This window comes from Indicator indicator, chromosome 3 (genome assembly GCF_027791375.1).
Source record: "Indicator indicator isolate 239-I01 chromosome 3, UM_Iind_1.1, whole genome shotgun sequence".
Taxonomy (NCBI): Eukaryota; Metazoa; Chordata; class Aves; order Piciformes; family Indicatoridae; genus Indicator; species Indicator indicator.
In genome coordinates, this window is record NC_072012.1 from 14,415,938 (window position 1) to 14,428,463 (window position 12,526).

The window sequence follows — 12,526 nt, forward strand, 5'->3', positions numbered from 1 at the left end:
ACCCATCATTCTAAGCTTCACACTACTGCATCTTAAAGACAAACCAGAAGCAGAGCCAGTAGAGCCAAGGCAATGTCACTACTAACTTTTGGCCAGCTCTGGATCAGACCGTGCTGCTGGCACACAGTCCCTGCAAGCACAGAACCCTACATGTTGGTAACACATAGACTACTGGAACATGCACATCACCATGCTGTATCAGATAGAAACTGCAATCTAATACATACACCTTCCAGCAAATTTGCAGGTGCAGTCCGGGCGCCAGTCAAATCATGTATGAGAAACTCTGTCCAGTCCATGTATTTCTCCTTGATAGCTGAGGAGGAGAAAGAAGGAAAAGAAAGGCTTAGCACAACAATAGACTTGCCACATGTATTTTAGAGGCAACATCACAGATTTATTTGGGTTCAAAGAGATGCTTCTAAAGGTCATCTAGTCCAGCTCCCCTGCAGTGAGCAGGGACACCTTCAACTACATCACGTTACTCAGAGCTCTAATCAAAGTGACCTTGAATGTTTCCAGGGAAGGGGCACCCACAATTTCTATGGGCAACCTGTGCCAGTGTGTCTACCACCCTCACAATAAAGAATTTCATCCTAATATCAAATCTAAATCTACCCTGTTCACTTTGAAACCATTAACCCTCACCTTACCACTACACTTCCTAACAGTTGTTCGTCTTTCTTATAGGCCTCCTTTAAGTACTGAAAGGCCGCGATAAGGTTTCCCCAGAGCCTTCTCCTTCAGGCTGAATAACCCCAACTCCAGCAGCCTGTCCTCACAGCAGGGATGTTCCAGCCATCTTATCATTTTGTGTTGCCCTTCTCTGGATTTGCTCCAGCAGGCCCATGTCTTTCCTGTGATGAAGGCTCCAGAAACACAACACTGCAGTTGGCTCAGATATTATTTATAAAGTCCCTCTGTGTGTTCACAGATGTTGTCAAAGAGAAAAAAAAAAAAACAGAAGAAGAAAAAAAAAGGTGCAAATTTTCAGTTCCTTTTCAGGACAGCAGAAACTCCAGGTGTTTGCCTCCACAAAGCAGAAGAATCATTCCTGAGAACATCGTATGCCATCTACCAAGTCAACATACTTCCAAGAAGAAAGGCTTAATTTATTAAAAAATTCTATTTCATTAAAAAAAATAATAACTTTTGATCAAGCCTGTGTTACCATAGGGATCCATATCCACATTCCTAAGATTTAAACTGAAATGTACAAATGTTGTCCCTAGGATTCCAATTCTGGTTCAATTCTTGTTGAAGCACATAAAAGTTGGGCACGGAAAGGAAATTCAGCAAATTTCAGCTTCAGAAATATAGATGCTCCTTTGAATGCATTGTGTATTTACAATCGGAGACCCAGAAACCAGACTTCAATTCAACCTGCATGCAAAAGGGAATTACATTATGTCATTTCTCCCCCAAAATCATCTTACTCATATGTGAGATAATTAACAGCGATATATTTGTGTTGCTAATACAACAACATCTATCAAAGGGAAAAATAACAACCATTTGAAAGGAAAACATTTCCTCTGAAAAAAATAAATGGATACATGGTTTAAAGACCATCACTCCATGGAAAAGCTTAAGAAGGGCTGTAATTCACCACTGTAGGTCCAGAATAATTAAATCATGGAATTGTTTTGGTTGGAAGAGGCCTTTCAGATCATTGAGTCCAATTATTATTGTAGCATTGCCAAATCCACCACTAAACCATGTCCCTCTGCACTGTGTCTCCATGTCTTCTAAACACCTTCAAGGACAGTGACTCCAACACTTCCTTGGGCAGCCTCTTCCAACATTTCAGAACCCTTTCCGTGAAGAAGATTTTCCTATTATCTAATCTAAACCTCCCCTAGTGCAACTTGAGGCAACTTCCTCGTCCTGTAAGAATGATAGCAGCCCTCACGTCTTGCTCAAAGGAAGCAGAATCGTTTGCTCCACACCTGACAGTAGTCAGCCAAAAGCAGTCCAGTCTGATTCACTTTGTGCTTTCACACACATATGACTGGGATTTCAAAACGTTTTTAAAGCTTTATGACCATGACTTCTCAATTCCTCCCAGAGATGGATGTCAGCTACCACACTGCCCCAACAATGCAGAACCTGAGGTTTCAGACCTCTGAGAAGGTACAATCTCAGTGGTTACTTCAGGAGGACTTCAGATTGCAAATGAAAATATCATTGTGGCTACAAATATTGCCACTGTTACCTGAAGACAATTACATCAAACCAGAGCATTCTCAAAAATGCATCCTCAAGATACCTGCTGCCGAACATTGAATTAAGGAAATGCAAAGAAGGAGCACTGGGTTTGCCCAAGGACAGTTATTTGGCATTGCCACAATATGTTTCCATCCAGCATGGTGCTCGGCACACTTGTACTCTGGCCCATTTTCAATCTACATCCTAAATACCTTATGCAATCCACACAATTGTCCACAGACAAAGGTAAACACCATGTCCACCAGAGCTTACATCAGACCTAATTTCTGACTTGTGCTCCTTCCCAGTTCTCCCAATATTACTTGAACTACACATTCACTTCATAGATCTTAATGACTTTAAAAGTGCATTCAAGTGCATTTAAAATTAACAAACCTCAAAGTTCTGAACTTGAGCCTTTATAAAACAGTACTTGAACTTGTCTGGAACCATTCTAGAGTCTTTTGCAGCACTGACTTTGCATGATTTCCAGAAGATTAATGACCTTTACATTATTTAAGTTGAATGAATAGCCTGAGAAGGAATGGTTTATAGATAGGAGTTTTCTGTCTCACCATTTTGGGTGTGTACACCTCATCAGTTTCCGTCCACCTGCATTAGGCTAAAGAAAACAAGTACTGTTCTGGCATCAGTGAGAAGATAGTAATTGTTGTAATGAATGAGCCTGGAGTTCCTCTAGTTCAGGCTTCTGCCTCTCACTGCGAACAGAACTGGGTGCATCAGAGAAAGGTGTAAGTTGAACTTTATTTTGGCTCATACCCACAAAGTTGTCAGCCAAATTTTGAATGCCAGAGTTTCATTACTAAGGAATGACAAATGTGATAAAAAGAACACGGTTCAAACTTTCAAAGCTGGCAGGAGAGGGGGAGGGAGGGGAAAGGGAGGCAGCAGAATAGGATTTTAGAAGATGACAACAGATTTCGAGGGCTTCCATCCCCAGATGCCCCATTTAAGATGTCTTAACGGTGCCCGACTCACAGATCTTGCTGTCAGTCAGCCCCCCCTTCTAATGCTTCTCTAAAAAAAACCTGTCTCCTTTTTAAAAAGAGTTGTGCCTCATATCTCTGACACCTAGAGAAGATAGTACCCTTCTCCACAGTCAGATCTGGATTGCAAATTTCCAAAGTCCAAAGTGCCAAGGTCACCCTTTTTTGCAAACTTCACAGACTCAGCTGAAATAAAAAGCAGCTCCCACTTTTTGAGTGGTCTGAGGTCCATCCTTCCCCAAATCTACTATTTGCTGGTTTGCTTTGATTCTTCTTTTCTGGTGTAGATAAAAGGACTCCGGAAACCTCTGGGAGAGAAGAGATTGCACTGGAAGTTTTAGGAAAAGGGATTTACACTTTTTTTTTTCTGTGTCTGTGGATTACAATGAGGCTTCTCAGTGCCACAGTTCAAGTCATTACAATGCAGGTACTAATTTTTAGTGTAATTAATTGAATCTGAATCATCATAGTATCTCCAAAAGCCTTTGAGGGCCAAGCAAAACTTGAAACAGAAACATTCAAAGGAAAACCTGTTGTGTAAATGAGAATAGGTCTGGTGGTGTGATGCATGGGTGCCCAAACTGAGCATGTATCTCAAGAAACGCTGGTGCTTATCTGGTGTATCAGACCCAGCACCTGTGACCTCAAGCACTGATTTTCAATTGCTAATTGACATTTTTGTTTATTAGCTACAGTAAAAGAGCCAACTGAACCTTTCCTATTGCTGTCACATTGAAAGAGCTCTTCTTTTAGAGCCCAACTGTCTCTCCAACTTGTGAGATGGTAAGGTGGACAGGACAAAGAATCCTGTTTCATTGGAGCCACTAGTATTGCTACTTTCAAAACAATCTTTCTTCCTATAAATAAATTCAGTGAGTCAGAAGTGTTCCATTGGGTTCAGATATCCATGTTTTCTCTACATTAGAATGGATCCAGCTTTCCAAAGGACCTGTGTGAATTTCCCTACCCAGAATCTGACAAGCTGAATGCACCTCCAGGATCTCAGCTAACATCTATTATGCTGTGGGAGGTAGGAGAAACTCAGAAGAAATAAAGCAAAAGACATGTTATCAATCCTTTCAAAGACAACCATTTTGTGCAGCGAGGAAGGTCCTTCTACAAAAGCCCCAGAGGACAAAACATGTCCTTCAAACTTTCAAATGAGCATACTCTGATGAGCCCACTCCAACCACAAAGTGTGATGAGCACAAGCACAAAATTCATCTCATCCTAATTCATGCCTTTTCAACTCTTACTGAGCTGCACAGACTCAAAAAGTGGCAAGAAACCTTAATGCTAAGAAAGTTCCTGGTACTTCTGCCTGGGTGGCATAGGAGAAAACATTCCTCATTCTTTACAATTCAGGGAGGTGACAAAACCAGGGGGTAAACATTTATGCAAATACATATAATCTTCTCCAAGCAGAGGTGAGTACTGAAAGCTACCTGTCCATTGACACACCCACCCTTCCCTAACCAGACAGCTCATCTATGAAGATGGCATCTTGGAAAAGGACTGTCAGCCTTTCACAGTGAGGCTCCAAATGGGTCCAATGAGGTTTGAGATGTTCTAGTTACACTGAGGCTACTTGGGAAATTATATCCTAAGCAGCAATGGCTTGCTTGACCAAGATGACAGTAACATACACTGATTGGTCCTCTAGAACACGAGGATGTGATGCTCAAGGCCACAAGGTGGCCAAGAGTCTCATTATCACTATGAATAACAGATCCATCTTAATGCGAGTCTCATAGTCCTACACAAGGTCCGCTGTGCAGAGGAGTGACCAATATGAGATTGTGCAGGTCCAAGAACCTCGGAGCCAACTGCAATCAAATTTATCACAGTGAGAGGAAATTATTCAAGAGAAGTAAAACCAGGTAGAAGAAAAAAAAGAGTCATTTTAGTCATGTCACTGATGCAAAGGCCACACTGTGAGTTGAATTGAATGATTAAGCAGTGGATAATACAGAGAGCAGACAGGCATTAGCAATGCTCTCACCATGGAAAAAGCATCAGTCAGAACTTGCACCAGATCAGACAAAGTACAGCCCAAACACAAGGCATGAGTGGCATGAAATGATGCTCCTAAAATGCCAATGCTCTTGTAACTGCTTTTCTCTCCAGGTTTAGTGGGAAACACCACAGCCCTCTTTGGACTGCAGCTTGTGTACACAGATGTGCCTCTTTCCTTTGGATCAGGTTCAGTTCATCTTGGAGGCAGCATGGGTGGCTGTTTTCACACCTCTGCAGCTCCAAGGCCAAGCGTCTTACTGCCATAAAAATGCCACAGAACCACCTGCCTTAGAGCAAAGCAGCCCAAAACAGAGGCCAGATCTGCATGCTGCTGAGCCAAGGTGTGTCCTTAGCAGAGCCAATAGCTCTGCTCCAGATCGTGCTCATGGAGGACTAAATGCACAGAGAAAAAATCCATCTGGTTCTAAATTACTACAGAAAGATCTGAGAAAGATCTCACATTTCTCTCCTCAGTTCCTGAGGAGACGTTGTAGTGGTGCACCAGCTCCCATGCTCAGCACTGGATTGTACCAGTTGAGCCTGAGCCCAAGCTCTGCGTCCTCACAGACCTCAGTGAAATTATCCACATCCACAAAAGTGAAAACCCAGTACTTTGCAGCATGCTACCTTTGTTTCTCCCACAGAGAAACCCAACCCCCTCCTGCCTCGTTCAATGAAAACTATACATTTCAGAGAGCAGCTTCTAATTTGGTAGATATTACAGCAGATGCTTAAATCAGAAAGAAAAAAGGACCCTTCCAAATTAAGACTCTATTTCTGCACAAGTGATGGTAAGAGTCATAAAACTGAGCTCCCCTTCCACAGGGCTGAACTCCATGAGAAGACACATTGCACTCAACATCCCTCAAATAATAATACTTTTTTCTACTTCTTTCTCTACTCCACTCCCCCCACCCCCAATCTTTCTGACTCCCATTCTTCTCTCCCCTTTCCACCCCCTGTTGTATTCTCGCTTTTACTCTTTCACCTCATTTTCCCAAGCAAACAACTTCAGACTGTGGCTGGACCTTCCTGCTTCAAACCTGGATATTGAAAAGCAGCTGAAGACCAGGGGCTCCTGCAATGAGGTCAGTGGTTGAAGTGCAAAGTAGAATAGACTGGTGTTGGTCGAAAGGGACTTTTAAAGGTCATCTAGTCCCACCCCCTGCAGGCAGCCAGAACATCTAAAACTAGATCAGGTTGTTCTGAGTCCCATACAACCTGGCCTGCAATATTTCCAGGAATGAGGCATCTACCAGCTCTCTGAGCAACCTGTACCAGTGTTTTACCACCTTCATTATAAAAAATTTCTTCCTTGGATCTAGTCTAAATCCCCCCTCTGAGTTTAAAACCATTACTCCTTGTCCTGTCACAACAAGCCCTGCCTCTGTCTTTCTTACAGACCCCTTTTAAGTACTGAAGGCTTGCAATAAGATCTCCCTGGAGCCTTCTCTTCTCCAAGCTGAACAAACCCAACTCTTTCATCCTTTCTATACAGGAGAGATGTCCAGCCTCCTGAGCCTCTGGACTTGCTCCAACAGGTCCATGTCTTCCTTGTGCTGAGGACTCCAAGGGTGGAGACAGTAATCCAGGTAAGGTCTCACCAAAATTGAGGGGCAGAATCCCCTCCTTCCATCTGCTAGCCACAGATCTGATCAGCATTTCTCACTGTGCACCAAGTTTTTCAACACTAAGTGCTTAGGAAGACAGCCCTTTCAGCTTGCACTCTGTGTGCTGACCATGAAAACTGTGCAAACTGGAGCTGAAAAAGACCAGAGCACTGCACACCCTGAATCACCACACTCCCTGTAATCCTGCTAACCACACACAGGAGAACCAGGACAGCAGCTTCATTCTCAGTTCACAACCAGCTGCCCCTGCAATCCTGTAAATCTGTGCCCTGTCTCAGCCCAAGCCTATAATGGGTTCAGATTTATCTGCCTCTCCAGAGAAATAAGAGATTAAAAGAACATTTACAGTCCCATGAAGGCACTGAGTCACAGGCGCTTCATTCAATGAATATAAGATACTATTATCATATTACCAACTCGTGGGATTTTATCTAGTCTCCAAATAGTTGCTGTTTTTCTTAAAGCCACTTCTCCCATATCATGGCTTTATATGAAAATTCTCATTTTCTTTCTCTTTCTTTTTTTTTTTTTTTAAGAAGTGCACTGCAAAGCACAAGAAAAAAAAAATACTTGAAATCTGAAAGACAGAAGACAATAGAAGGAGCATGCACTATTATCGTTGCCTCTTCATGACTGTTTTTTTTTTTTTTCCCCAAACCACTCCCTTGATTGACAAGAGCAAGAATCAGGAATTTCAGCTGCCAGATTCACTTAAAGAAACAAATAGCACAAATATATTATGGGGTTACAGACTTCTACTACTATTACACAGAAACAACCTTAACCTACCCCATGGATACTCCTGCCCTTCCCAGACACATGGGAAAGCATAAGAAGCACAAATAGAAGTGGAGTGGACCAGAACAAATTATTTTGGTTGGAAGAGACCTTTCAGGTCATCAACTTCAACTATTAACCCAACACTGCCAAGTATTTTTTCCTTACTGAGGATGCCCTTGATCCCCTCATACAGATCACTGTTAAAGATATTAAACCAAACTGGCTCCTATACTGAGTGTGTGAAACAGTGTAAAAAGCTCTACTAAAACCCAGTTAGACAACATCTCCATTATTTTCAAGTCACCAGAGATCATGGAGAAAGTAGTGTGCCATTACTTCAAATCAATGCATGATACTCCAAAATAATACATAATGGATCACTAAATACCTACATCCATCTATCTACCTACCATTTGAGCACATCAAGTACAAGCTTTCAGGCATGAGGACAACCAAACATCAGCCCATCTTTGAAAACATGAGCTTCCACCACCAGTGACAGGGCCAAAGAGGAGTAATAATATCAAATTATACTATTTATGTATTTAAAATTATAATAAAAATGCTTTTCATGTTTGTTTGGGGTTTTTTTAATAACACAAGATCACCAGCAACCTGTCAACACCTCTGCTGGAGAATCCCCACCAGACCCCATCAACCTCTAAGCAACAAAATTTCAATTTTCTCATATGTGAAGAACAGCATCTTAAACAGCTTTATAAAGTGGTTTAAAAATCTTTGGGATAAATCTGCTGAGTGCCAACACTGTCACTGTAGCAACTACTCATATTATTAAAAAATTAACTCCTTCCTAGGAGTGGAATGAAAACAAAAATAGTTCCTGCTGGAGAGGAATTTAGCTGTAGAGGACCTGGGCATTTCTTGTAACTCCATTATGAAATAAATTAAAATACGAGGGTATCATTTAAAAAATAGAATCATTTCTAAACAAGTAATTCAGGATATTCCAGACTTATATATAGATATAATATGTATTTAAGATATGCAGGATTTGAAAAGGAAAAAGCATCTTACAAAAATACAGCAACCTCCTAATACTGATATTTTCAAGTTGTCACACATTCGAAGCAATGTTTATGCATTTTTAGGGTCTGAACGTATAAATGTTATAACTACATTATAAAGGTCTAAATGATAGAGTCAAAATAAGATGTCTTTATATCAAAATAACATAGAATGCTAAAACAATTTGTTTAGACTTCACCCATCAAAACAATTTGTCAAAACTGACATGTTCTCACAAAATATTTCCATTTTGATACAGCGGCATTTTGACAGAAAACGGCTGAATCCAAACATTTGCATTTGGCTTGCTGAACTACACAGATCTTTGTAAACCAGACTGGGTATAGAAATGGATGGGAGTGCAAGTACCTTCCCTGCCCCTGTGCCCCTGGCCAAAGGGGACTGTGTCTATGCTGCTTCTGAACCCTCCTCAAGTCCTTCAGGACAGGAAACATCCTCTGCCAGGAGGTACAAGATCGCTCATTAGGCATTTCCAACATAAAATAAATTTAAAACAAATGTAAAAAAAAAAAAGTGTAGTGATTTAATGGCATTTTGTATAAAAATTACTGTTGATTTTGGATTCTTCTGTGAGTCCTCTGGAACTCACTAAAGCTGGAGACACCTCCAAACAACTTTCTTAAAACTTCAAACAATCTGTTGGCATGAAGCAGAGTTCTGTGGTTTGAACTGGATCACAAAGTAATGAAAATGCGGTGCAAAAATGAAAATTAAAAAAAAAGGGAAAAACAAAAAAGGCATCAAAAGCTGCTGAACTGCTTTCCTAACTGTACAGTCACAAATATCAAGAGTTATCAACTTCAGAACTCAGGCATCACCTGTCATAAATATAGAAAATCTTCATATAAAATATCAGCTAGAAGGGATTTTCATGAAAACTCAAATTTATAAGCAACTGTGCATCAAAGAATACAAGTGCTCAAAATACAGTCCTTGAATCAGCAGTACATTGTGGTCTCATTCAAATGAATGTACAACAGGCTATAAAAGTTAGAACATGTGATGTCTGCAGGAAAATGAGTAGCTCTTGAGCACTGTTAGAAGATACTCCTTTAAGCTATTGATTGACCAGCTCTCATAACTGTTAATTATCTAATAATTTTTAATAAATACAACTGAAAAAGTGTAAACTTTAAACTTATGTTATTTGTTTATTCCCCATGAGCTATTGCATACAACAAGAATATTCTGCATAATTTTAATTGGCCTTAAAATAACCAGGCAGACAGGTTGGAAAGTGTCCAGAGAAGGGCCACGAGAATGATCAGAGGACTGGAAGATCTGCCATGTGAGGAAAGGCTGAGAGAACTGGGTTTGTTCAGCCTTGAGAAGAGAAGGCTTAAGGGAGACCTTATTACCATGTACCAGTACATAAAGGTTAGGTACCAGGAGTATGAAGACTCCCCTTTACAAACAGTCACATGGAAAAGACAAGGGGTAATGAGAACACATTCTTCCTGGGGACATTCCAATTGTAATCCAGAAAACAATTTTGTTAGACATTGGAAACGTCTCCCAAGGGTAGTGGGAGCTCAACAGGGTGCTGGGCCATTTCATTTAAACAGTTACCTAGAAAAAGTGGGACCAGAAGATCATTGGTATCCTTTCCAGCCTGGCATTCTGTGAAAATAGTTGGTGTACTCCAGTTTTTCAGGCAACCCAAAAAAGCCTCATACCATTTCTGAAAGAAAGCTACTTGGGGTGCAGTCATTATGGTCTTGAGCCACAAAAGGGCCAACATACCGACTTTAATCCATGAGTACCCAACTCTGCATGCAAGAGCACCCTTTGATTAGAGGAAAAATGAAGAAAGCCATGAAAGCTTTAAGTTCTTGCCTGAAGAATTCCTGTATAGTTTTTTCTATGCAATTGCACTGAATTTCAGTATAATGTGACTTTGCTTTCCTGCTGCCATACAGTGTTTCCAGAAATTACCCACTTAACCTTCTTGTGGACAAAACAAGCAAGTTCATGAGCAAAAAACTGTCTCACTGTTCACAGGAGACTTTACCTCCTAACATCCTTCAAGTCCTTCACAGATGTGCACACTAATCCCCTCAGGTATCTGTAGTCCTTAATTAACTGTTATCTTTTTAACAATAAAAAAAGCAGTGGGTGGTTTGGGAGTTGCTTTTCACTTCTTGAAGGTTGCTGTGGCCTGTGCTATGTCTCCAATTAAGCTGTGGTAATTACAGGTGGAAGGAAAGGTTGATGGATGTGGGATGCTGTGGGAGAAAAGTTGTGGGTGGACTATTTACCAGGGCAAGTAGCAAGAGGGCAAGGGGCAATGGTTTTAAACTAGAGAGGGATAGATTAAGTTTGAATGTTAGAAAGAAGCTCTTTATTATGAGAGTGGTGAGATAGTAGAACAGGTTTCTCAGAGAGGTGGTGAAGGCTCCATTCCTGAAGACATTCAAAGTCAAGCTTGATGGAGCTCTGAGCAACCTGATCTAAGTTGGGGGTGTCCCTGATTACAGCAGCGGGGCTGGACTAGATGTCCTAGACATCTAGAGGTGCCTTCCAACCCAGTGCATTCTGTGACTCTAAGACCTTGCAGCAGCCTCTCCATTAACCCACTCCAGCTCAGGAATCCTAGCAAGCCACTTCATCTCACAAGAAATAACAGGCAGGAGGGTAACCACCAGCAACAGCAGAGGCACTTCCATGCAGTAGATTCAGCTGTCTCCACCCTAAACAGAACATGATGGAAATAGACACACTCTTCCTGTGAGCTTGCTGCTATTGCTTTCTGCTTACAAGTTAAACTACCCAAGATCAGAAAAGAAATTTGCCTAATAAATCCCAACAGTGTGGTGACCCTGTGCCATTAACCTGTATCAGCCTGCCTTGACTGACTGAATACAATGGCCTTAGGTACCCATCCCTGCATGCAAGCTGCAGTAAATGATCTACTCATAAGTACTGTGATTAATTACTTCCCTTCAGTTAAAGTCAATACTCTGCTTGCACCAGATTATTTACAGAAAAAAAAAAAAGGCTAAAAAAGGAGAAGTTTGTTGATAATGGGAAGTGGCTCTGCTCTCTCTCAGTGGCATTATCTATCAATTGCAATCAGATTATGTAGATAAAGAACAGCCGGCAAATTTATCAGCTCTATTTGCACTTGTCACGCTGCTGTAAGAAGACTTTGTGCAAGCAGGGACCGCTGAGACACACCACTGCTCTCCTTTGGGACTGTGGGAATGGTGGAGGATGGAAAGTGCAATGTAGATGGGACATGGCATGAGGCAGGGTGAACTCATCTCTTCCTACCTCTGGCCTTGCAGGGATGCAACCAATTCATTCACCTGGTCCCTCAGCCAGAAGAAGACATCACCCGCAGCCATTGAGCCTCAACAGGGTGGTAGTTAAGGATGAAGCATTCAACTTTTTAGAGCATTCACCATGCATAACCCTATTGATTTTTTTTTTAAGTGGTTTTTATAATAATTTCACTTGGAACACAATCATGAAACCTTGTCATCTAGACTAGGTAACAAACAGCAATAACATCCCATTACACCATATCTGCCTCAAATTACACCAGATGAGGTTTAGGTTGGATATCAGGAAAAATTTCTTTACGGAAAGAGTGGTCAGGTATTGGAACAGGCTGCCCAGGGAAGTCATGAAGCTGCCATCCCTGGAGGTGTTCAAAAAGCAGGTAGACATGGAACTTCAGAACATGGTTTTATGGCCATCGTGGTGTTAGGTCAACAGCTGGACTCAACGATCTTAAAGCTCTATTTCCAACCGAAACCATTCTTTGATTCTCTGGAATTGGGAAAGCAGCAACTTTCCCTGGTAACTTACTCAGGAACATAAAAGATCCTCTAG

The 12,526-nt window shown here is 41.3% G+C and overlaps 1 protein-coding gene across 1 annotated transcript in view; it reads right to left on the minus strand.

Moving 5' to 3' along the window:
• Positions 1-12,526, minus strand: part of SFMBT2 (Scm like with four mbt domains 2) — a 109,371-nt gene that overhangs the window by 67,732 nt on the left and 29,113 nt on the right. The window contains exon 4 of the mRNA XM_054399632.1: positions 228-316. Within this exon, the coding sequence (XP_054255607.1) occupies positions 228-316 (89 nt within the window). The remainder of the gene's footprint in view (positions 1-227; positions 317-12,526) is intronic.